Source organism: Leptonotus elevatus, chromosome 8 (assembly GCF_054856555.1).
Source record: "Leptonotus elevatus isolate MCC_2025b chromosome 8, RoL_Lele_1.0, whole genome shotgun sequence".
Classification (NCBI taxonomy): domain Eukaryota; kingdom Metazoa; phylum Chordata; class Actinopteri; order Syngnathiformes; family Syngnathidae; genus Leptonotus; species Leptonotus elevatus.
The window spans coordinates 17,861,685-17,887,920 of NC_141246.1; the positions used below are offsets into that span (position 1 = coordinate 17,861,685).

Sequence of the window (26,236 nt, forward strand, 5' to 3'; positions counted from 1 at the left end):
CTGTCGCTCATCGCGCTACTCAATCCTATTGGCCTCGTCTCCTCTCGGTAGGCGTGGACGAGAAGTGTGCGTTTGCTTTGGGATGGTTCATTTATGATTCTCTCCATCACTAATCTGAAACCGAATCGGTCCACAGATTTTTTTTTTCCATGGTAACTGTCCTGTGTGAGTTGTGATCGGGACAATATGGAACCGGAGGTAACAAAGTCGGAACGTAAATACGGTAAGGACGTGTTTTCCCCTTGTTAGTCTTGGCTTTCTCTTTGTAACAGAAAATATTGAAACAATGACTGCACTGGACGTTTGGGTGTGGAGCACATGGCACCTGCAGAGCTGGGGGCATCGTTATCCTCCAGGACCTGCTTGTCATCTTTCCCTTTGTGTTTAAACAGTATGAAAAATGTCATACATACAACTGAACTGTGAGTGAGGCATTCGTGGATGTATTTGTGCTGTTTTTGCTGCACATAGCTTCACGTAAATCAAGATGACACGCCCCTGCTTGCAGCCATGGTAACAAATTCTACCACATCTTTCAAACACGTTAAATTGCATCCATTGCGATACTGAATCAAACAATTACACGTCTGATGCGTTCACAAGTAGCTCTATCATGTAAACGAGGAAGAAAGAGAGAGAGAGAGAGAGAGAGAGAGAGAGAGAGAGAGAGAGAGAGAGAGAGAGAGAGAGAGAGAGAGAGAGAGAGAGAGAGAGAGAGAGAGAGAGAGAGAGAGAGAGAAAGAGAGAGAGAGAAAAATCGGTATTATTGCAGCACCACAAAGCAAAGCTGACGTGTTCCTGGCTCTGTCTTCTGGTTGCTGTAGACGCCTTCACGCTTATGGGATGGTCCAAAGAAGACCGTGGTCTTTTTGTTTGTTTGTTTGTTTGTTTGTTTGTTTACAACGTGTGATGTTCTTGTTCTCATCCACTAAGTAGTCACACCGGCAATGCAAACGCAAATAAGCTTTATTTATAGCACATTTCATACACAATGCGCCTCAAACAATGAAATGTACAACAATTTAAAATATTTTGCAAAAAAAAAGAGAAAGAAGTTAAAAACATTTAAAAGCAACAAAAATATATATTTTTAAATGCTTTAAAATACCTAAATCAAACGACATCACTACACATGTCAAGACTGGACGCAGATTGAACTGTTTACATGACGATTGGTCAGACTGGCAAAAGGCAGGGATGTTGCTAGGTTTTATGGACAGAGGATGCATTAGGATGTAGGCGAGTGCAGCATGCGATTAAAAAAACAAAACTGGAAGGTAGGGCTGGGTGATATCCCCCCCCACACACACATTTTGCAGTCATTCTGGACAACTAATCGAAGCAATAAACCCAACAAACATTTATTAAAGGTTTCATTGATTCAAAAATAATTCCTGTGCAAAATGTTGAGACAACAATAACGTATACTGATTTCAAATCCGTTTTAACGTACATTTAACATTCTTAGCTTGTGCTTAGATGCCACAATTAAGTAGTCTTGTAAACGACCCATCCAGCATTCTGCCATTTGTGAAAAATTACTACTCACAATAACGTTTGGATATAACAGAACTTAAAGTTGCTCTCTGTAACAATTTGCCCAACAATATCTTTTTATTTGCCCATTTGTGACTGGAACATGTTCTAATTAGTAGATTAACACCTTAGCTTCACAGTGGGTACTCCTGCAAACCTCTGACCAATAGTTATCAGACTGGATTCGGGTTCGAATTTCCTGCTCTTTTTCTGCGGATGTGACGTCATGTGCACATTGTGTACGTGATGAAGGGGGTGTGAAGTTGTCTTTTTCGGCCACAGATGGCAGTAGCGATTCGAAATAAAAATTTCTGGGTTCAGATACTAAGAAAACCACTTAAGAACAACCCCCAGAAGAAAACGAGTGTATTTATTTGTATGCACTTTGATTTCTTGATTTAGCTCATTTTCAACGATTATATTTTTACCTCATTCACTGCCATAAATGTATTTAAAAAAAAAAAAAGGTTATTAAAAATTTGGGGCTTCAGGCGGTAATTTTTTAAAATCGTAATTAATCGCATGACTTCACTAGTTAACTCACAATTAATCACAAATGTTATATCTGTTCTAAATGTACACTAAAAAAAATTCTAGGTTTTCATACTCTCGTTAATAAAAGTGAAAAAAAATGTGAACTAATAGAAATAGTTCAAATTAATTTTTGATTTGTATAGCCGTTGAATGGCAGCGAATTAATAAAAAAAAAGAAGAAGAAAAGATTATTAAAAATTCGGGGCTAAAATTTTGAATCGAAAATAATCGCATGACTTCACTAGTTAACTCACGATTAATCACATTTTATTTTTACTCTTGTTAAGTGTGTGTGTGTGGGGGGGGGGGGGGGGTGTAAAACTAATATAAATAGTTAGAATGAATTTTTGACATTTATAGCCGTCAATGGCAGCGAATTAGTTAAAATAACAAATTAATTGAATCAATTCGCTTTATTGCCCAATAGAAAAAGTTTAAATGATTTGTTGACGTTTATGAGTTAAAATAACTAATTAATTGAATTAATTCAGTTTATTGCCCAGTCCTACTGGAATGAAAACGGAAATTTTGTACACAAACAACAATGTCCGTTAACAGTTCCGCGGGGGTTAAATGCCCAAAAACACTACAGTCAAACACTGCATTGCTTTGACTTTTAGATGATGTGGACTCCATCGTGACGGTTAACAGAAGATTATGGGTTGACTTGTTTCTAACGTATAAGATGATGATGTTTATCATCAATAAGTGTCATCAGAGACCTATATTTGAGCGCCAATGTTATCATGATTAAGTATATGGCCTTGAAATAATCGCATGTCTTTGAGATCTCTCTGCTTTGTGACCAGTCACGCATCACGTGACCTAATAAAGCTCTTTATTTACCTTATGGGACAAGTTAGACCTATCCTTGCTATGGCATTCGGGTTTAAGTGACATTGAGGTCTCAGAGGTGAGACTTCTCACAGCCATTACAAAGAAATAGCTGCCAGGACGCGAGGAGAATCAAGTGAGACAGCGTCATCAAATGAGTGAGAACTGATGAGACAATGTTGCTGGTCAGAAAACAAGGTAGAGTTGTGCGTTTTTGTTTCTTTTGTTAATGAGGATTTAAGGCAGGGGTGTCAGAAGTGTTTTAATTTTTTTTTTATTGCGGGACACTTTGTGGTTGTGGCTTCTGTTATGATGGTGAAACCAAATGTTTAATCATCCTGTTGCATTATTAGAATGCACAACAAATTGATTACTAGTTTTGAAATTAAGAAGTCAATATTTAGTTAAATTATTGTTCAAGTTACCTTAAAAAGGGTAATAAATAGGCACATCTTGCAAAACATCAAGGTTTAAAATTTTGATTGATGAAATTTAAATTAAGTTAACGTTTTGGTGCAGATTTTAGCTATCCAGCCTATTTTCCATGTTTCCTTCCTGCAGCACAGCGGGATCTAATGATCAGCTAATCAGCAAGCTTTGCAGAAGCCTGATAACGATCCTGATCGTGAATCAGGTGTGTTAGTGGAAAGAAACATGGAGAACAGGCTGGATAGGGGCTCTCCAGGACCGAACTTGAGCACCCCTGCAGGGGTGGGGGTGCGAGTGTTGGAACGTGGCCAGAAACGGCGCGGAAGTCCGTGGCATCTACCCCATTGGGTTGCTTATGTGATTCTGGTCTTTGATGTACTTAGCAACGAAAGATACAGTGAATTAGCAAAAGTTCAAGGCCATCATTAGATTGTTCTTGTAAAATGCCCAAATTAGCAATGTTTTTTATACTTTGCGTTTGTTTCGGGTTGGGTCCTTGTGTTTAAAAAAAAAAAAAAACAGTACATAAATTGAGATGTTATTGCAATTAAAGTATATTTAGGACTCATCGTGGACCATGGCATTTGATGTATGTTGACAATTTTGTGTTTGTTTGTTGGCATGGGCCTTTGAAGAATTCACACTTGACCAAACTATTTTGTATTAATATGGCATTAACTGCAACTCATACATATGACTGACTGCATATGTGTAAATGTATTGTTGTGCACTTTAATAATCTATGTAGTAGATTCAATACTACTGTTTGGCCAAATGAGAGTAAAATTAACAGTGGTTGCACATTTTGGAAAATTGAAATCAACAATCCAAATTTCAGGTGTAAACATGAGATAGTGATGATCATGTTTTCTTTCAGTTTCAGGGGAGGTCCGGAGGTTTGACCCGAACTTCAAGGGGCCCCTACGCGACAGGTATAAAGCTAACTTTCAATCAGCGGTTCCAAATTTTTGGCGCAAAATAACTGATTATTAACCAAGATCTTTTTGTTCTCAGAGGATGCACGGATGTCGTCTGCTGTTTTCTCTTCATCGTTGCCTTGCTGGGCTACTTTGCTGTGGGAATTCTTGGTAAGACTGACTAGCCATAATGCACTAAGTATATGATTAGGATGAACACTAGTCTTGCCATTCTTTTCTTTCTCTTCTGTTGTCATGTTTTGTTTGTTTTCAGATTTCATATTCACAATCCATATTCTAAATACAAAACATGCAATTAGTCATACAACGAAATCCATTACAAGTACCTAGATCTGACCTTTAGCTTCACTTAATATCTGCAACTTGTGCGAGGTCGAGCCAGCTGCTACCAACTGCTGCTACCACCACGGCTTCGCTAGTGGTAAACAGGAAGTGATCTAATCGTGCTCTCGAAGTTAAACGTAAATGTGACCCTTTTTATTAAACTTGCAATCTAATTATTATTAATAATATAATCCTACAAATTAGACAAAGAATAGGAAAATAAAAACAATGCACATAATACGTTGCGCACCATATTAGCCTTTCAATTCGAATTAGTGAACCAACAACTTCTCCTACTGGCGAAACACAAAGTTACAGGTAGACTTCAACTCTTAAAGGCTGTATCAAAGATAATCCAGTTAATTATTTTTGATTAACTCTTGAGCAAACTTTTGTTTTGTATGTTCTGTTCTTTTCTTTTTGTTTTGAATGATTCTACCTGTCTTTCCATAAAGCCTGGACTCAGGGTGACCCCCGGAAAATCATCTATCCCACTGACAGTAGAGGCAACTTCTGTGGGCAAAAAGGAACACTCCAAGAGTGAGTTATCAGGCATTAATAGCGTAATGTAATGGTGCCGTCAGTAATGACATGTTGCTATCCTCCGTATATGACATAGGGACAAGCCTCTTCTGTTTTACTTCAATATCCTGATGTGTGCCAGTCCCGCGGTGATGGTTGAGCTCCAGTGTCCCACCACACAGGTTAGCTACGAGACAATTAACATGTTTCAAATGGTCTCAATAGTTTTCTAACAGTTGTTTGTCACCTGTTCCAGATATGTGTGAAACGCTGTCCTGACAGGCATCTCACATTGAAAGGTGCCCAGGGTAACAAAATAGACCGTGAATACTACTTACAGTATTGCAAGGAAGAGGCACAAAATAACCAGGTAAAGCATCCACAAATCATTGCGCAACGTAAGAATCTTGTACAAACCCAAATCCCCAAAAAGTTGGGACACTATACAAATTGTGAATAAAAACTGAATGCAATTATGTGGAAGTGCCAACTTTCAATATTTTGTTTAGAATAGAACATAGATGACAGGTCAAAAGTTTAAACTGAGAAAATGTATCATTTTAAGGGAAAAATATGTTGATTGTAAATTTCATGGTGCCAACAAATCTAAAAAAAAAGTTGGGATAGGTAGCAATAAGAGGCTGGAAAAGTCAATTGCACTTATAAAAAAAACAGCTAAAAGACCAGTTACCACTAATGAGGTCCATTGGCAACTTGATTGGAGTATAAAAAGAGCTTCTCGGAGTGGCAGTGTCTCTCAGAAGCGAAGATGGGTAGAGAATCACAGATTCTTCCAATGTTGCGCAGAAAGATAGTGGAGAAATATCAGAAAGGTGTTTACCAGCGAAAAATTGCAAAAAGTTTGAAGTAACCATCATCTACAGTGCATATAACATCATCCAAAGATTCAGAGAATCTGGAACAATCTCTGTGTGTAAGGGTCAAAGCCGAAAAATCCACATGATCTTCGGGCCCTTAAACGTCCTTGCACCGCAAACAGGAATGCTTACTGTAAGGGAAATCACAGAAAGGGCTCAGCAAGACTTCCAGAAAACATTGCGACATTACAAAGAAGAAGCCATTTTTAAAGCAGACCAAAAAGCGCAGGCGTTTCTCTGGGCCAGGGGTTATTTCAAATAGAGTGTGGCAAAGTGGAAACCTGTTTTGTGGTCAGACCAATCACGATTGGAAGTTCTTTGTGGGAAAAAATAAATAAAAATAAACGACCAGTAAAATGTAGGGTAATAGTTTGCATCCACTTAAGCCCGGCGCCCAAATTGTGGGGAAAAACGCTGAACGGAAATCATGCACTGCAGACATAATAAGTAGGGCTGGGTATCGATTGTAACTTCTTCAATAGATTCAATTTCGATTCAAAAGAGTTTAGTTTTGATTCAATTTCGATTTTTTTTCTGATTCACTTCAATTCAATCCAATAGTCATTAATTATGGAACATCAATTTTTCTTAAATATCAAGGACATGATAAAAACGCCCCAATAATAAATTCCATATAAAATTTTGCGGAGGCAGTAACTGGTTAAATTATTTAGTTTAATAATAAAAGTAACACGTGTCACACATGAAGTGTTACACAAACATTGACATCAGCAAGGATCAGATGAAAATATTTTCATAATTCTAATTCATTAGTTATAAAGTCAGGTCATAAGTCAGTATTATATACATATATAAATGTAAAAAAATAATTTTAAATACACGTGAACAGCAAATTTGAAGAAAAAGTAAAATACAAAAAAATTGGCCTTTAAAATTATATTTTCTCACTCAGAAATAAACACTACATAAACACTGGATGTATACACATGAAATCCTTCTTAATCAATACCTCTGGGCTTCTGTTAATGTGTGGTGGTGATTTTGCCATCATCCAACAACCCTCAGCCTGTATTTTGCCGTTTTGTTGTGTTTTGCCATAAGAGGAACATTTCTGGGCAGAAAGTCAATGTTTACCTCTCCAGCCAATCACAGAGCGGGGGGCGTGTCGCCGGATGCAGGCGCGATGCGGTCAGAGGCGGGAACGATGAGCTAGTATGGTTGAGCCATGGGAGGAGTCCGTTTTGAATTGTTTATAAACAAACGGTCAAAAATTAAGACCCCACCTTTAAAATAACTGATTCATGGTCTTAGAATGAATGTATCAATATCCGTCTCGAAAAGGAAAATCGATTACATTTTGATTATTCGCTTTTTTAAAACCCAGCCCTAATAAGTAAAAAAATGTATACTTCATTTACGAACATATTAGTATTATTTTGGTCAAATACAAAAAAAAAAGGATGAAAAAACAATCTTTACACACAAGCCAATACAGAGTGGCATTTTGCCTGCAAGTACACTTGCAAAAACATTCATAAACACTTGCCAGTCAAAAAGGTTAAATGATACTGTGTCTTAAATACCATGTCAAAGTTAACTTGTTTTTTAATATTTTTTTATATTTAGAGTGTCGCAGAGAAGATACGCTTCTGCCCTTCCATGATCATGCCCAGCAAAGTCTGTGAGTGACAAGCATGTTTCATGCATCAACTAGCGATGTCACATTCCAATTGTGTTCTTCTGCCGCTTTGTGTAGTCACACGGCGCTGCCTTCCATCCCTGGCAACATTAAAGGATGGCAGCGTGATGGTCGGCAATGACACCGTTATTCAAACCGGCGGCCCAGAAGGCATTCCCGCCGCACAAGTGCTCAATGCGACCAAGTGAGTCCTTTTCACACAGTCACCTCAGTCACCTTGTATTATGGGAACCACTCCATTGTGCTAAATCGACATTTTGTAACTAGGTTTAACATGTGTATTTGAATGTTGTTTTTGTTACAGGAAGTCCAACATACTTTTTGAAGCTCGCCAGTTGGCCATGAAAATCTTTGAGGATTACACTCAATCCTGGCACTTTATAATAATGTAAGAAGTTGAACATGATTCATTGATTCAAAATTCGAAATTGTCTCTGGACAAAAGAAAAATCTCGATGGCTATATTTTTCAATGCAAATGTTTTTACTGTGACCCTCAAATTTGTGCCATTTTTAGAGGTCTGACGGTTGCGATGGTTAGCAGCTGGTTCTTCATAGTCATGCTGCGCTTACTGGCAGGCATCATGGTCTGGATCATGATTGTTCTCGTCAATGCAGTCATAATCTACGGTAAATCTCCTTTTTGACTCTTGTGACATCAGGTACATGAAAAGGACTCAACATTGGGTGTTTTCTTAGGTATTGTACATTGTTACCTGAAGTATCAAAGTCTGGCTGTGGAACCTGGCGCTGATCTGACTGTCCGTGATCTGGGAATACAGACCGACCTCTCCATCTACCTTGAGATCAGACAAACATGGCTTGCATTCAGTACGCTCCAAAATGCTCCCCAATAGTGTGTTGTTGTGTCTGTTTCAATTCCTTCCACTTTTGCAGCAATCACCCTCGCTGTTGTGGAGTTCCTCGTCATTGTGACGCTCATCTTCCTTAGGAAGAGGATTATGATCGCAATCGCCCTCATCAAAGAGTCCAGCAGGTCAGACTCCTTCCAGGCGTATAACGTGTCAAAGTGAAGCAGTCACACTTTGGAGCCTACAACGTTGATGCTCAGTTTTGACTGTTAGAGAGGAATTAGATTATTTTTGTAATTGTGGTTGTATAGGTTGAGAGCTGTTTCCAACAAATGTATGTCTCTCATGTTCCTTTTTCTTTTTCTTCCTCCCACTTCCAAATTGTCTTCATCCTACTTCTTTTCAGGCCAGGTTTTAATTAAGTACTTATTGGTAAATTATAGGGATGTCAGGCGATGATTTTTTTTTAATTGTAATTGCATGACTTAAATAGTTAACTCATGATTAACTCATTCACTGCCATTGACGGCTTTAGACGTAAAAAATTCATTTGAACTATTTCTATTAGTTAAATTTTTTTCCCACTTTTGTTAACAAGAGAATGAAAACCTAGAAAAAAACGATTGTACATTTTGAACAGATATAAAAATTTGTGATTAATTAATTAACTAGTGAAGATTATTAAAAGTTAGGGACGTCAGGCGATTATATTTTTTAATTGTAATTAATCACATGACTTCACTAGTTAACTCACGATTAATTACATTTTATATATCTGTTCTAAGTGTACAATAATTCCCCCCCCCTAGGTTTTCATATTCTTGTCAACAAAAGTGGAAAAAAAAAATTGAAATAGTTCAAATGAATTTTTGACTTCTATAGCCGTCAATGGCAGTGAATGAGTTAATGGCAAATTTTATATCTGTTCTAAATGTACAATAAAATGTACACTAAAAATATTTTTTTCTTCAAATGAATTTTTGACGTCAATGGCAGTGAATGAGTTAATGGCAAATTTTATATCTGTTCTAAATGTACAATAAAATGTACACTAAAAATATTTTTTTCTTCAAATGAATTTTTGACGTCAATGGCAGTGAATGAGTTAATGGCAAATTTTATATCTGTTCTAAATGTACAATAAAATGTACACTAAAAATATATTTTTCTAAGTTTTCATACTCTTGTTAACATAAAAGTGGGGAAAAATGTTAATCTAATAGAAATAGGGCTGCATCTTTTGTCATTCATTGATACGGTAATATTTTTCTGCCACGAGATGACATAATTGTATTTGTAAGATATTGGTGACAGCTCAGTGCCTTTTTCTTTTCATTTCATATTAAGAGCTATCTAATCTTTAACATGAAGTAACTTGGGAAATTCTGCACATTTTAAAAATTGTAAATTTTGACGTGGACATGTGTACGGCGTTGTGTTTAGAATTCCCCCCAGTACAGGCTTTCCAAGTAAAGGGCGGTCATGAATCGCGCTTTAAAAAAAATAGTGCCGTTAAAGGAACTTTAAATTAACTCAAAAGTAATGCACTAATTTTGACGCCCCTAAATTATGTTCAGGTTTTCTTGTTTATGTTGACCGTTCCCTGAAACAAATGAAATGAAAACTAAAATAAGGCAATGGGAATATTAGAAACATCTCTTATGATCAAATTAAATTTAAACCATAAACTATGCTAAAGCTACAAGAAATTTGAGGCTGCCTTATTTACCTCTTGAGCTATTTACCTCTTTATATAAAATGCTATACTTACATACACCAGCCCTAGAGAGACAGTGTTTAAGTGATAACTGGAATGAAACAGTTAAATAATACTTGATTATCTCCAAAATACTACTTCATTATCTCCATTTCAATGTCAGTGTTAAAGTGCAATCTGCCCCATGGCCAAGCTAAGCTAATGCATATTTTTTTCCTTCTAACCATAATAATATAATTATTGTAACTACGTTATTATTTGTGGAATTAGGTTGGGATCAAGCACTGCCACTGAGTGTTGCTGAACAATATATAGCAATGTTAGCAACTGTTAGCGTGTTAAATATCTTTATCTGCCTCGACACTTTTCTCTACTCAGATGGCTAACTTGCTATATGTTAGCATACCAACTGCTACTTTACCACAGGTTGCTCTATTGTTATATATAAGAAAAGCAATGATTATCATTAATGAAAAAAATATTTTTTTCAGGGCTCTTGGATATGTGACATCATCATTATTCTACCCATTGCTGACTTCTCTCCTCGTGGCAGTGGTGATAGCTTACTGGGCGGTCACTGCTGTGTATCCTTTCACTTCAGATGCTAATCAGGGATGTAACAGATGCAGTATGAATACATATTGTTTCTTTTTTGCCACCTTAACATCTTTGCCATTCAGTTATCTTGCCACATCAAATTCTGAAGTGTACAAAGTGTCCGCCAATGAGGATTGCGAATATCGTTTCAAAACCTGCGATCCTAAGGTGATAACCAATCCTGCGCCTCATCACGTCAACATGTTTCTACTATCAAACTGTTTAATTTTTTTTGCAGACATTCAACATCTCCAATATAACGTCGGCGTGCCCTGAAGCCGAATGTAACTTTGCCTTCTATGGTGGGGAGAGCCTGTACCACAAATACCTCATCGTGTTCCAGTTTTACAACCTCTTCCTCCTCTTCTGGTGCGCCAACTTTGTGACGGCCATGGGACAGGTCACGCTAGCTGGGGCCTTTGCCTCATATTACTGGGCTTTTAAGAAACCCGATGATATGCCACCCAACCCCGTCTCGTCCTCTCTGGGACGAACCCTCAGGTTAGATTTGTGAAGTTGATGGGCTGACTCTTTGACTTTGTAACAACTCTTCATTTGTGCCTGCCAGATATCACACAGGCTCAGTGGCGCTTGGTTCACTGATCCTGTCGTTGATCCAGATCATCAGGGTTCTTCTGGAATATCTTGATCGCAAGCTGAAAGGTAGACTTTAAAGTGAATGGATACAGTTTTACACGTGTATACAGCCATGTTTCCAACTTGCAAAAAACAACCCAAAGAAATAGTGGGCAAAAATAGTGATCAATTCTCACAAATACGTTCTATTTTTAAGTGTCCAAAAAGACGTATTTATACGTTTTTATGCTAGAGCATACAGAAGGCGTTGATGCAGCCTCTCAACTGCAGAGAACGGTTGAAGAAATGGTAGCTATTACAAAAAACGGCCTGCAGGTGGCAGCAGAGTATACGAGATCAACCAGGGCCATGTTGCAAACGAGCTGATTTACCCACAGTTCTAAACAGATTTGCGAATTATTATGAAACTTAGCTATATTCTAATGCTAATTGCTGCAAAACGGAAACATATCAACTTTTTTTCTCTGATGAAAGAGGAGACTCTCATCTTTCTTTTGGTAGGTTCCATGTTTTTATAGCAATAGAACACAATATTCTGTGGGCCTAGCAAAATCAGTCAAAATCCAGTAAAACAGCCGATAGCGAAGGGTATTGCTTCAGTAAAAATGGCTGTGAAGAATGAGCTAACAACGGGCCCGTTGACTCATGACTATGGTCAAAGGTGTATTCCGCTTTTTCTGCCAGGATAGTAAAAAAGAAAACTGACAGATGAATTACTCCTACCAACATTTTTATCCTCCTTCATCCTCCAGGTGCTAAAAACAAGTTTACTAAATTTTTGCTGAACTGCATGAAATGTTGCTTCTGGTGTCTGGAGAAATGCATCAAGTTCCTCAACAGGAATGCTTACATCATGGTGAGTTTCCGCAAGTACAGATAACCATGGAGTGGAGAGATGTTAGTATACTAGTTATACTAATTAATGTGTGTGCCACGTCTGTCTCAAGATTGCCATCTATGGGCATAGTTTCTGTACTTCAGCTCAAGACGCCTTCAATCTTCTGCTGAGGAACGTTGTCAGGTTGGAAATTATATACCTTGTTACGTTTGACAAACATTTGCTCTCATTGGAGACTTCATCTACATTTCTGCCTTGGCAAATATACTGTAATGTTTACACATTTGGATTTTACCTGAATATTATTCAAAGGCAATGTTTTTCTTCTGTCTTTTTATTTTAACATTCACAAGTTTCATTCTTTATATTAGTCACTGGCAATAAAATTTGTTGGAATTTGCATTTGAATTAGATGTAGGACTCTGCATGGGCGGAGTTTCCTTTTAGTATTTTTGTATATTTTGTTATACCACCTGCACCACAACTTAGACCTGCTTTTAGCTAGCCTAAATTATCATTCCATATTTTTATTCGAGTCATGGAATCATGTAAGTGCAACAACTACTGACATCAATTTAGAAATACACCGAAACTAACCCAGCCACTCGGAGTTAATTCAACGCAGGTGATGCACAATAACGATTAGTTTATGCTTGATGCTCGCCCCCGTTGTTAGCTGATATTCTCCCAGAGTCTGGGATAGACAAGTTCGGTCCTAGAGAGTCGCAGTCCTGCATGTTTTCGGTGTCTCCTGCCTCCAACCCAGGTGTTTCAAATCATCAGCTGCTCATTACGTTCTGCAAGAGCCTCTCAGCTGTGTTCGAGGAGGGAGACATTAAAAAAAAAACGTTTAAAAAAAACTTGCCTACCCCAGACTATAGGAGGCAGTAAATAGCGTCAGAAGCAGATGAACTTTTTCTTGTGTGTCATTTTCAAAACAGGGTGGTTGTCTTGGACAAAGTGACTGACTTCCTGTTGTTCCTTGGAAAACTGCTCATTGTTGGATTCATTGGTAAACGCGCTCTCATATCGCTTACAAAAGTACGTTATGTTAAATGTAATTCATGTGTAGTTGTACTCCAATTTTTTTTCTGTGCAGGCGTCCTCTCCTTTTTCTTCTTTACTGGAAGAATTGATTCTCCTGAGTACGCTGCTCCTTCTTTGAACTTCTACTGGGTGCCAATACTGGTGAGTCCAAAATGGAACAAACATTCACACTGACGATCGACCTCTACTGAGGCTTTAACATTTTACATTTGTGAAATTATTGATTCCTTTTGTTGTATAGCCGTGACCCACTTTTATAGATGTTAGGAAGAATAAAGAACATGTTTTGTCTAAAATAGCCTGACAACACATGTGTATATTGTCAAAAACGTTTAAGAGGAGTTTGATGGACCGCTAAAAAGCATGTCCCTCGCCCCAGAATGATATCCGCTAATTAGAAGCTAGTTGCATTGGATTTGCTTAGAGGAAACAAGTAACTAATGTAGTTACGCTTCCTGTCGCTTGCATATATATATATATATATATATATATATATATATATATATATATATATATATATATATATATATATATATATATATATATCGACGGCAATAGACGTCAAAAATCAATTTGAACAATTTTTTTCCATTTTTGTTAACAAGAGTATGAAAGCCTAGAATTTTGTTGTTGTACATTTAGAACAGATATAAAATGTGTGATTAATCGTGAGTTAACTAGTGAAGTCATGCGATTAATTACGATTACAAATTTTAATCACCTGATGCCCCTGATTTTTAACAATCTTTTCTTTATTATTATTATTTTTAATAATCTTTTCTTTTTCTTTTTTAAGAAAAGATTAAAAATTAGGGCCGTCAGGCGATATTTTTTTTTAATCGTAATTAATCGCATGACTGCACTAGTTAACTCACGATTAATCACACATTTTATATCTGTTCTAATACAATAAAACAATTCTTGGTATTCATACTCTTGTTAACAAAAGTGGGAAAATGTTAAACTAATAGAAATAGTTCAAATGAATTTTTGACGTCTATAGCCGTCGATGGCAGTGAATGAGTTGATCTGAAATATCTTGTATGCCACAAAATCAAAGAAGTGACCTTGCCGTTCCAATACTTTAGGAGGGGGACGGTATCTTGTTGTGCTGATGGAACTTGTTTGAATACTGTTTTAATTTTTATCTGTGGTGCAGAATTTTTTATGTCAAATTTTTTTGCCCCCCTCTAATTAGACGAATGTAATTGGATCCTACTTCATTGCCCATGGTTTCCTCAGTGTGTACTCCATGTGTGTGGACACAATCTTCCTCTGCTTCTGTGAGTACTTTTCATTGGCATGGTCTCATTTCTCCTTGTTATAAACTTGTACTATTGTGCTACTAGTTCAATTTATATTCAATTTATATTTATTACTTGTCAAACTGAGCTGCTAGTTTCGTGTTTATTTGTTGCTGTCTCACCACCTCTAATATTTTCCAATTTTCCTTGAACCCCAATGAAACTCTGCTCACCGAAAGGCGAAGACTTGGAGAGAAATGACGGCTCGCCTGGAAGGCCGTACTTCATGTCCCCCGAGCTGCACGTTCTCCTCGGCTTAGGGACGAGGTCTGAAGGCGACGGAGACGACGCCGACCAAACAAACCAAGGAGTTGTGGAAGAAGGCGACATTGAACTGAAGTTGCAGTCTGTCGTTCCGCCGCGGAGGGAGGATGGGCAGCCTCTGAACGCTAATTATGAAGAGGCGGATGAAACCAAGGAGCAAGAAACGAACGACGAGCGAATAGCCTGCGAACGGGAAGCGAGAGAAGCAGACGTGAGGGTGGTGCTTAAGCAGCAGGAGAATTTGCGGGCGGAGACGCATTCAAATGAGGATGAGGAGTAGAAAAGCAGAAGAATCCAACTGAAAACATGCTGCCGCTACAAAGCAAGAGATGCTTGGAGAATGAGTATAATGTTGTGGCTTCAAAAATGTGCAGCAAGATTTGTGAGCTGGAGGAGGTTTGTGCTCAGAGTTTGGGGCCCGGTGTGTCGATGTAGCTTGAAAATTGTGTTGGTGCGAAAGTGCTTACGCCGTGCCTGATAATTAAATATTAACGCACGACACGACCTCTACAAGCTGTGTATCTCCATGGAAGTTTGATTTTTCACGATTTACGACACCAGCTGATGCCAAAAACTTTACTATTTATATACAGATTGTTGGCTTCAGTCTTGAAACCCTCGCCATGTACAGTATTGTACTGCCACCTACTTGCCTTGGCGAAAGTGCTGTGATTTTCTGATGCTGCATGATGTTGGCATGACCATATAAGGCAGGCTACGTTCACACTGCAGGGCGTGATGCCCAATTCAGATTTATTGTTTGATCTTTGAAATGCTCATTATAACGTTGGTGAAAACATGTACATTGACTTTCTAACATTTGCTGATGACATTCCTTTTATTGTATTAGGCTATTGTAATTGTTCATATCTGTTGTTGATAAAGAAAAAGAAAAAGTCATGTTGAATAAAAAGAAAACATGCCATTGGAACAGAGTCCATCTATTTTCCCATGCCATAAAATTTGAGGATTATACATTTACTTTTTAAAAATACAACACTAATCAAATAGGCTAACAAATTGTCAAAATTAATACGTAAATAACAGGTGATGAAATACAATTTCAAATTCTGTTCAGAATAAAAATACTACAGTGGTTTATTTGCCACATTAGCTCACGTTAATAATATGGTTTTGTTTTGTTTTCCCCAGATTAGACTGAGAATTTTTGGACGCTAAAAACTGATGGCTTTGAGGCTGACAAGACAATTCATTCCATATTAACTCATTCACTGCCATTGACGGCTATAAACGTCAAACATTAATTTGAACTATTTCTATTTTTTTCCACTTTTGTTAATAAGAAAAAAAATATTGTACATTTAGACCAGATATATAATTTGTGATTAATCATGAGCGAACTATTGAAGTCATGCGATTAGTTACAATTGAACTTTTTGGAAAAAAAGATTTTAAAAATGAAAAAAGATAAAAAATTTGGTTTTTGAAAAAATATTATAAAAAAAAAAAGATGACTTCAATAGTTAACTCACGATTAATCACAAATTTGATAATCTGTTCTAGATGTACAATAACAACTTTTCTAGGTTTTCATACTCTTGTTAAAAGTGGAAAAAACTAACAGAAATAGTTCAAATAAATTTTTGACGTCTAAAGCCGTCAATGGCAGTGAATAAGTGAACAACCCATAATGCTTTATGGGCCACAGGGCCAGGCTACGATTTTCAAATGTCACACATCCTATTGCTTGCCAGTAAACCATGGCATGGTTTTGAGAAACACCCAGCCATAGCCAACATAGCAAATGTACTATTAACTAGCACTGGTACGTTATTAGGTATGAAATATAGTAATAAACTCAGTCACATTTGGCTGATACTTTAATATGCTTTTCAAGTTCAGCGCAAATGAGTTTCAAAACAACTCCCAAGTTCGAACAAGGATGTGAGATGACTGACTGGCTTTACTGCGCTAATCACATTGCTGGTACTCGGACTTGTTGGAGAGGAGATGGACATTTTACAGGGAAAGCAATACGTCTGCACTCTTAAGATTTTTCTGTAACAGTGGTTCTAACCTTTGTTTGGGGCGTGATGTACTCCAAGTGAAATGTTGTTGTTTTTTTCAGCCAAGTCCCCCCTAAACAGCGCATATCTTTGGTTGAGGAAAAAAAAAAGACTTAACTCTTGTGTTGTCTTGCGAGTCAAAAGTGACCCACTACCATGTTTAGCTGTAGAAAAAATACCTTAAACTACAGTTTTCCAACTTGAAACTTAAATGGACCCCATCATCAGAAAAAGTGACACTTTGTTTTTGTTTATCTTTCCATGTGGGTTGTACACCACTAGGGTACAAAGATTGTTTTATGGGTAATTTCTGACCCGTTAATTATGAAAGCATGTTAAGTACAGTTGCACAGAATTTGTACTTAGTTACTTACTTCCTACCACTACATCATTGTTTGGTCATTTTAACTATTTAACTATATAACTAACGCATGTTACCAAAGTTAAAAATGAGAAATGACATCACAAAGTCCACACTCAACTTGTCATCAGAGGAAACTGAACCGGTAAAAAGTATTGTTTACATGTTGCTTAGCAACGTGGCTCGGCACTGTGTGCGTCTTGTTACTGAGCCCTCTCTTTGGCCTACACGTGACTTCTCTTTGCTCAACGAGATTATACCGAAACCATGTTTGAACCGGAAAGCACCAAACCCTCCATATATGACCAAATAGCGGATTTGCAGCGTAAACTCCAACTTTTAGGTAAGCTCGTTTCGACTTCCGACTTCCGACTCCGATATTTATGAACTTCCGATACTTGCCGCCGGCCAGAGAGCGACAGGAGCGCCTTCTATGAGAGCTCCAACTCGGCCTTGGCCAAGAACCGCCAGAGCATCCTGCAGCTACGGGAGGAGAACAAGGAACTGCAGAAGAGGGTGACGGAGGCGGAAACAGTAAGGACGTGAAACACTTGACTCATGAAATCTCCACATCCTCACTGAGATTATGTTGATCTCTTGTCTCTCAGGATGAACAACAATTGGTGCAATCGGCCTTACACGGCCGAGGCGTGGAAAAGGACACTGGGCCACCAATTTCCGGGAAGGTTGTATGCATTTAATTACTGTACTTTGCTAGCTTTGTCGTTTTTGTGACTTACGGCTTCTTGTCCCTGTACAGATGTCGAGATACTATAACAGACCTGTCACACATTTTTTAATGCAGAGTACTATTTTCAGCTTTCAAAATGAAACCTAAAAATAAATAAAATGTAGTCGAGAGTGTTTCCTTTGTGTGTCCTTAGGCAGCCCTATCCAAACTTGAGCACCGGGTAGCGTCCAAGATGAAACGTCTCAACGCCCAGAGGCACACTACTCTTGCTCAACAGCACCGCCTAGAGGACCTAAAGAGGGAGTGCCTCAGATTGGAAGCAGTGGGCTTCAGCCAAGTACTAGCAGAAAAGGAGGATGTTACTATGGTTGGTATTACTTGTTTTTACAGGCAAAGACGGAATCTTTTATGGCACTATGATTTAAACAACATCTGATAACAAATAAAACACTACACTATATTGATTATTTACCTTTACTTTTCAGTGATTACTGCAAATAATAGAAGTACTGTATATCGATTTTAAACCTTTTTTTTTATATGTCTTGTTCTCTGCAGAAATTGAGGTCACTGCAGAACTGTCTGGACAAGAACCAGCTCAAGTGCAAGGAAGCTGCAAACATCATGACTAACTACCTAAAACTGAAACGCCACTTGCAGGTTAGTTGTGGTGAACCTCAAGACCAAATTCAAGCGAGGGACCATGCTTCAACCATCCTTTTTTCTTCCCATTTTTTTTTTATTGGCAGGAGGAGAGTCTATCTTTCCAGGGTCAGGTAGATGGTCTAGAAGCAGAAATCACAAAGTACAGGAAGGAATTGCAGGAAGTTCAGGATATGAACAACAAAGCCCAGCTGTCCAAAGAAACCGCAATTGTAAATGATGATGTTCTTTACATAAACTGTCACTCTGCTATCAACACAAGTTATTGACTGCAAATGTGGTCTGTAATTTCAACTCTTTACATGTCTTGCTTTGAGGTTCCCGCAACGTACTTATTGTGTATCATCATCCATACATTGCTGCAATTTGCAATTTACTATCATATGACAGTTTTATGTCGCTCGCGCACTCTTTTCCATTCTCCAAGACTGAGTTACAGCAGCTGGAGGAGCTGTACTTCAAGGAGCACCAAGAAAAAGATTATCTTTTAGCCATCTACCGAAAAAGGGTGCAGGAGATCAAGGCCCGGGCTGAAAAGTTGGATGTGAGTACTCAGCATGTGTGTGTTTTTTTTTTTAATGCTACCTTGTGAATCAAAGCCAAAACATGAAATCATAGCTAATGAAATGAGCTTAACTCGAACGCTGTGACCTGCAGGCTCAGAGGAAAAACGTCCAACAGGATGAGCTGAACGCTGAAGCTGAGTGCGGCGCTGCCAGGATGGCCGCTGAGATGGAACAGAGCATCAGCATCTTTGATGAGACCCTCCAAAGTATGAAGGATGCCACCGGTTACACAGATACAAAGGTAGCAATGCGGAAACGGGCTCGTTTATATTGTCCCTCCATGTGATTTGTGGAAGGTTACAAATGTGACCTGTGACCTCCCGAGGTGAATTCATGGCCTGGCATGAGTGGGGCCATTAAATAACTCCACTTTAAAATCCCTTGTAGCTCACAGCTAAAGTGTCCTTTTGCGAGGAAGACAAAGATAATTGTTATTCAGAAGAATGGGCTGGAGCGACTTCATCTTAGTCAGCTACCTGAAATGAAAAAAGACGGATTTAGTGACTTGCTGGTGCAATTTAAAATCACTGCTTAATTTAAAACCCAAGTTCAAGACTGAAGGCTTTAGATAAGGCTCCAAGTCAACAGAGTGGCAAGTCAATGTCACAAATTCAGTGACATCCAGGCTTTGATTTAAGAAGTCTCCTTCGTGATATGAAGAAGTCTGCTACTTCAGTCTCTTAATGGTATGTGCTTGCTACATTTCTTACGGCTGGGCTCAATACAAAGGTTAAATTCATGTGAGAATGTAGCATTAGAAAAGGTCTTCTGTTTTTTTCATTTCTTAAAAAAAATATATATTTAAGATTTTTCCCCCTAATACAATATAAAGAGAAGAAGAGAGAGAAAAAAACAAAAAAAACAACAGGTGGATTGTCATCATGTTAAAAAAGGTGCACACAGAGGGAAAAAAATGTAAATGTAAAATATAAATATATAGATAGCGGCAGAGCTTATAACACTAGTGATAAGCTAATCAAACAGTTGGTGGTTCATAATTAGTGATCGAGTAGTGTCAAAAAAGGGTTCCCTGCACACTTTTACAAAATTATCTCTTAAATTATTTTTTATCAAAACAAATCCGCTCCTGCCTTGTGTCATTTCATTCAGCCATCTCTTGACGCATGGGGCATGTGGAATTTTCCAATTTAGTAATATTAATTTCTTGGCTACTACCATATTGATCTTGAGAACCTGCTTTTGGTGAAAGGGGAGGGTCTCGGCCAAGTTAGAACAACCGAATATTGCCAGTTTACAATCTGGCTGAGCCACTATTTTACATTGTTTAGAAAACCATTTAAATATTTCACACCCAAAAATATTCAATACAGGGCAAAACCTAAATAAATGTGCAAGTGAACCTTCATTACCACCTCTATCACACAAAGGAGACACAGATTGAAAAATTCTACTTAGTCTGGTTTTGGAATAAGGAATCCCATGTAAAACTTTGAATTCAATTAGTCTCTACCTGGAGTTAACAGAACATGTTTGTATGCTAACCAGTCCCTCCTTCCATAACTCTTCTGAAACATCAATACCTAAAAAAAAAAGCAACAAAAAAAAATGGAGAAAAGGTCTCGTATATGAGAAAGTGTGTGTGTCGTCCTGTATGCAGGAGGTCACGGATCGATACGTTGCCCAGAGAGAGACTCACCGACATCTGGAAGCGCTGAAAACAGAAAACGAGTATATTCTCCTGCAGCTAAAGGAGCAGAAGGAGAAGCTGAATGAAGAGTTTGAGGCCATGAAGTATTCGGGAGAAACACAACTGTCCAGGTGAGGAAGTCAGTGTAGTTAATAGTAAGCATACTGTCCTTTTTGAGAAAGGGTATGTATGCGCCACCTGATTGCAACAACCTTTCCTCACACTCTTCGAGCTTATTCCTTTTTCTCCGTTTGCAGTGAGCAGAGAATGCTGGACGAGTGCGAGCAGGAATTGGTGGCTAAGCAGCAGAGCTGCGAAACAGCTAAGGTGCGTCTGTCAGCTCTCGGCAAAACCCTCAGCACCATCCAAGCTGGAGTGGAGCACCTCGCGGACCAACTTAATCACATTTCTCTGGTGAGTCATAAAAAAGTGAAAACAAAATGTCTTGTTAACAACCCTGCCAATTTTGAACAATTTAAAATAATCATCAAGTATTCAAATGAGGCTTCAAAAGGGTGAAAAATCAAGCGGTTTGCTCTGCGCTTAACAAGCTAATGGTGTTTCTGCCGAATGAGTTGAAATCATGCCCCGCCCAAATGTCAACTCTCAATCTACTGTACAATGACCTGGAAAAATAGATGCTACATCATCTGGCAATTTTTTTTTTTACTGCCTTCTACACAATGAACAGTGGTCCCTTGTTACTTCATGGTCCACTAATTGCGGATTCCCACTATCGCCGATTTTTATTTGGGTCCATAACTCATACATTGCGGGCGGGGTTTACCTCGGGTTTTATCTCGATATTTTTGCAGGTTTTTCAAAGCCAACCTTTATTTTCAATAGTGAGTACCTCATAAAATTATTTATTTATGCTGCTATTTTTTTCATTTTTTGTAATATTTAAGTAAATAAAAACAGCTCCTCCTTTCATTCAACATAATCTATTACACTTTAAACAAAATATAGAATATATGGTAAATTAAGAAATGTAAACCATGATAAGTTTTTTTTTTTAATGTTGACATTTTCCTTCTTTTAACTCTTTCACTGCCATTGACTGCTATAGATGTCAAAAATTAATTTGAACTATTTCAATTAGTTTAACATTTGTTCCACTTTTGTTAACAAGAGTATGAAAACCTAGGGAAAAAAACGTTATTGTACATTTATAACAGATATAAAACTATTGAAGTCATGCGATTAATGACAATTAAACAAAATTAATCGCATGACCAGATTTAAAAAAAAAGATTACTAAAAATTAGGGGGTGTCAGTCGATTAAAAATTGTAATCGTAATTAATCGCATAGATTCAGTAGCGATTAATCACAAATTTTATATCTGTTCTAAATGTACAATAAAACAATTCTAGGTTTTCATACTCTTGTTAACAAAAGTGGGGAAAAAATGTTAAACTAATAGAAATAGTTAAAATGATTTTTTTATGTCTATAGCCGTCAATGGCAGTGAATGAGTTAATTTTTCCTAGCCAGTCAGTATCCCATCACTGGTGAGCTATTTTTAGAACAGACGCCATGTTAATTGTACATGCTGGCACCTACACAGTAGTGTGTGTGTCTCATTGTTACGCCCAACCCCACCCCCCGCACCCTCCTCCGGGCACATGCACTCAGGAGAAGTACGTATGTAGTCAATTCTGTAGAGTAAATGTGACTCTATTTAGAGTGGGACCAAATAGACTCAGTTTTAGAGTCATATTTACACTTGGAAGAGAGTAAAATAAAAAATAAAAGTCACTCAAGGGCTAAGGAACAAACTCACAGTCTTCGACTTGGGAGACCACCACGCTACCAGATGAGCTTTGCCTCTCCTATTGTTTTGTTTATATCCAAGAGGAGACCAAAAACATTTTTGGTCTTGGAGATACGATTCCAGCTAACACGAGTGATATACTAACACACAGCAGAAGCTGCGTGGCTCAGGAAGTAGATCAGCTGTCTCCCAGGCAAAAGTTTGTGAGTTCGTTCTTCAACCCTTGTGTGACTTTTATTAATTGTTTTCCAATTCTTTATTTTACTCTCTTCCAAGTGTAAATGTTACTCTAAAACTGAGTCTATTTGGTGCAGTTAACTTCAAAGAGTTATTAAAGATATTTATTTTTTTAATTACGACCACTACTTCACAGAAATTCACCTATCGTGGGCGGGTGTGGAACATATTACCCGCGAAAAGTGAGGGAACACTGTACACGTTTAAGCCATGCGCACACTCACGAATTACGGCCGACAACAAGGCGCTCTAAACCGGGTATGCCAGCTGACTATCGAAATGGAAGTTGCATTTTCGGGCTGTGGGCATAACTAACCAGGCTTGATGGCGTCGATAATTCATGCCTGAGTGGACGTACGCCTTGACAGTTTTTATTCATGTCTATCATTGTCCTCCCCAATATAGCATTAAAATAACGGCAACACATAGAAGCTGAAATCTGATTGGACAAAAAAATAATAATTACAGTATTGCCATTTCATGTATAATTCCGCACTTCTGACAGTGTTTGCAAGCAAATCTAACCTATGTATACCGTTTGATGACTTTCATTCATGTGTTGCCGAAGAATGAACCACCGTCAGATGTGTCTCCAAACTCGGAAGAGTTTGTGGTGCATCTGCTGAGCCAGTGCGAACGCAAGGTGCAGTTACTGCAGAACAAACTTCAGGGAAAAGACCTCAATGAGATTGCGAAGGACATGGAGGAGGAGGAGGTGAGACATACTGTAAAAGTGAACATTTTCATTAGGGCATGCGTTTTTTTTTCTTTTTCTTTTTGCAACTTATGTGGCCTCAGCTAGAGTGTCCAGTACGTGTTGCAGATGAATACAAAAGCAAATCTTGATCAACGGTAAAGAAAATGTATTGGTCAACAAAACAAAGGAAAAACATAATGTAAAAAACAAAACTGTATGGACGGACGGATGGATGGACAGACAGAGAGCGGATAGGCGGATTTTCACACTGCCTTTTCTTGCTTAGTTCTACTTTATGATTGAGAAACAACTGCCCACTTACAACAAGCGAGTCACCGTGTCTGAGGACCAAGAGATGAGCCTCTTAACCAACGGTGAGATCACACACACACACACACACAGACGCATGTGCGCGCACGGTACGCACTAACTCGTAATGCTGGTTTCAGAGGAGGAGAATGAAGAGGAAGAAGGCATCCTCTCCCGAGAGGCGCTGAAGCGCCGCTCTCAGGCTATGATTGATCTCATGTCCAACAAGAAATCCTGGAAAATGAAGAAGAAGTAAATGAGAAGTGATAAAAGAAAAGAAGGAGATCTCGCCAGCACACCTCCGAATTTTGCCGCGGACCACAACTCCTCCGCAAGACCCCATTTATGCTTTTTCTTAAAGGGATACTTGACTCGTGAAGACATTTTCAGCAATCCAAAAATATTTTGTCTAGATTTAATTTCATGTACAATTCATACTTTTAAAATCACATTTTGCCCCTTGTCGTCGACTGAAAATGATATCACAGGTAGCTCAGGTAATGACCCAGCTCACCTGTTTTCCGACTCAGGGTGGCGGAATGGTTACCGTCACTTGCCTTTGGTGCAGGTTGGCGAGTTCACTTGCCCACCTGGGAGACCATATATGTGTGTGTGAGTGCACCAAAAAAAAAAAAAACCTCACCTGTTTTCCAGGTTTGGTCATGTGACATTCGCAAACTGAGCCATGATTGGTTGCTATCTGAGCCCTGAGACACTTGTGATGTCATTTTCAGTCGACAGCAAGTGGCAAAATGTGTTTTTAAAGGTATTAATTGTACATGAAAAATAATCGAGTTATCAAATTAGTTATAGACAAAATATGAACTTCTTACTGCTGAAAATGGCTCAATGGGTCAAGTAGGCTTTCCTTTTAAGCGACCACCTGGCTGCTGACTGCGAGACTGAAATCAGAACAAACTTCCCACATCTGTGCGCATTTGGGGACAAATTCCTTCAAACTGAGTTCAACCTTTGCAGAATTGGCCAGATTGTGTACAAGTAGGTGCTTCTAAAATTGGGTTGAAGTGGTTATAGGTTAACCGTCTGAGACCCAGGTTTGTCTGACTAGAAAGATTTCATCACCTCATGCAAGAAAAATGCGTATTTTTAGTTTAGTTTATTATTTTTATTTGATTTTATCCTATTAAGTACTCATTCTACTCAACCGGCAGGTAAACAAGGTCATTACCTGCCGGTTGAGTAGAACCCCCTGTGGATAATGCCGATCTGTGGCATGGTCTGTAGGAGGGGTTTATATGGTGCCTGTTTATAAAGTTTGTTTGAAGGCTGCTAGGCAGAGTGACTGTTCTTACATTAAGTTTAGAACAATAGTTGAATAAGAAATGGCTGAGTACAACCACAGTAATGTTCTGTATTTAATTGAATGTATCAAACAGTTGTCCTGGAGTCAACCAGACACACGAGTTTTTAAAAGTAAACAAAACCAGTTTATCTCACTGACTTGAGTCACTAGTGCAAGTGACCCACATGTGTTGTATTTTGTTTGTGCGTGTCTGCAAATCCGAAGGAGAATAAAATCAAGTATTTTGGGGGGGAATATGGTTGCAGCTATAATTTCCACTAAATGACAGAATAAATGTGATTAGCTTCATTTACCCACAACCCCAATAAGGACAAACAATATAGAAAATTGATGAATAAAATTGTTGCATACCAGTATACTTTTATCAGTACGGTAGTTATTTTCAATTTTATTTCACCTTTACGTAACCAGGTTGGTCTCGCTGAGATAAGAACCTCTCATTTTCAAGAGATTACAGACATTCAAAAGAAAGAGAGACAAAGTACAATTTACAAAGAACAACAGATACAGGTATATCAAAAAGTGAACCTGAGGCATTGCAATTTGCTTTATTTCAAATCAAGGTTAGTTGAACAGACTTCATGTGTCTAAATGTGATTACAACCACCACCACTATAATTGATCTATAATCAATATTAATAATTATACAATAATAATTAATAAAATCATGATGAAACATTGCCATTGAGATTTTTTTTTTTTTTTTAATGAATGCGAGGATTGCCAATATTGATCACTCGAGGAGGTTCCCCGAATCCCCGCCCCGCCTCTTTACTTCCTGGTTCACAGTTTGAATGTGTCGACTGTAGTGCGTATGTGGGTTTTGTTTGTCGTCTGTCAATTTCAACAAGCATTCGTGCGCTTTCTGCATTTTGAAAATGCGTGATGCTTGACACAACTATGTAGAACGTAAGATTTATTTAAAATCAGCTTCATCAAACAACGATCTTCTAAAGTGGAGTTATTTAAAAACAGACACACACAAAAAAACGCCCTGGCAGCGCTTACGCACATTGGGGAGAATGACAGGGAGCTTTTTTGTTAATTCCAATTAGGGAAGCGCTGGCACTGAGCTCAAGTCATGCGATATGAATGGAATCATAATGG

At 38.2% G+C, this 26,236-nt stretch overlaps 2 protein-coding genes across 2 annotated transcripts; both read left to right on the top strand.

Moving 5' to 3' along the window:
• Window positions 1-85: 85 nt before the first annotated feature.
• Window positions 86-15,761, top strand: LOC147170056 (choline transporter-like protein 2). The gene is made up of 22 exons (XM_086083359.1): window positions 86-223; window positions 4,211-4,265; window positions 4,348-4,421; window positions 5,051-5,135; window positions 5,215-5,299; window positions 5,374-5,487; window positions 7,583-7,637; window positions 7,713-7,839; window positions 7,960-8,043; window positions 8,172-8,284; window positions 8,354-8,485; window positions 8,552-8,651; window positions 10,675-10,767; window positions 10,864-10,948; window positions 11,019-11,281; window positions 11,349-11,443; window positions 12,130-12,233; window positions 12,325-12,398; window positions 13,157-13,227; window positions 13,315-13,403; window positions 14,461-14,545; window positions 14,746-15,761. Exons 1-22 carry the CDS (start codon window positions 187-189, stop codon window positions 15,108-15,110), a joined length of 2,385 nt encoding a protein of 794 aa, XP_085939485.1. The 5' UTR covers window positions 86-186; the 3' UTR covers window positions 15,111-15,761.
• Window positions 15,762-17,414: 1,653 nt separating this feature from the next.
• odad3 (outer dynein arm docking complex subunit 3) lies at window positions 17,415-24,959 on the top strand. The gene is made up of 13 exons (XM_086082903.1): window positions 17,415-17,561; window positions 17,631-17,752; window positions 17,827-17,904; window positions 18,103-18,276; window positions 18,468-18,569; window positions 18,659-18,784; window positions 19,000-19,116; window positions 19,230-19,379; window positions 20,757-20,917; window positions 21,044-21,200; window positions 23,368-23,514; window positions 23,783-23,870; window positions 23,946-24,959. The coding sequence occupies exons 1-13, from the start codon at window positions 17,486-17,488 to the stop codon at window positions 24,059-24,061; spliced, it is 1,614 nt and encodes a 537-aa protein (XP_085939029.1). The 5' UTR covers window positions 17,415-17,485; the 3' UTR covers window positions 24,062-24,959.
• Window positions 24,960-26,236: the final 1,277 nt, after the last annotated feature.

Bases quoted from the DNA above. Each gene is read 5' to 3' on its own strand.
- LOC147170056 (XM_086083359.1), top strand. From the start codon at position 187: ATGGAACCGGAGGTAACAAAGTCGGAACGTAAATACG. The intron at 5,488-7,582 runs GTAAAGCATCCA...TTTTATATTTAG, and splicing joins AAGAGGCACAAAATAACCAG to AGTGTCGCAGAGAAGATACG. The intron at 8,486-8,551 runs GTACGCTCCAAA...CCACTTTTGCAG, and splicing joins ACAAACATGGCTTGCATTCA to CAATCACCCTCGCTGTTGTG.
- odad3 (XM_086082903.1), top strand. From the start codon at position 17,486: ATGTTTGAACCGGAAAGCACCAAACCCTCCATATATGACCAAATAGCG. The intron at 18,785-18,999 runs GTAAATGATGAT...CCATTCTCCAAG, and splicing joins TGTCCAAAGAAACCGCAATT to ACTGAGTTACAGCAGCTGGA. The intron at 21,201-23,367 runs GTGAGTCATAAA...GTGTTGCCGAAG, and splicing joins AACTTAATCACATTTCTCTG to AATGAACCACCGTCAGATGT.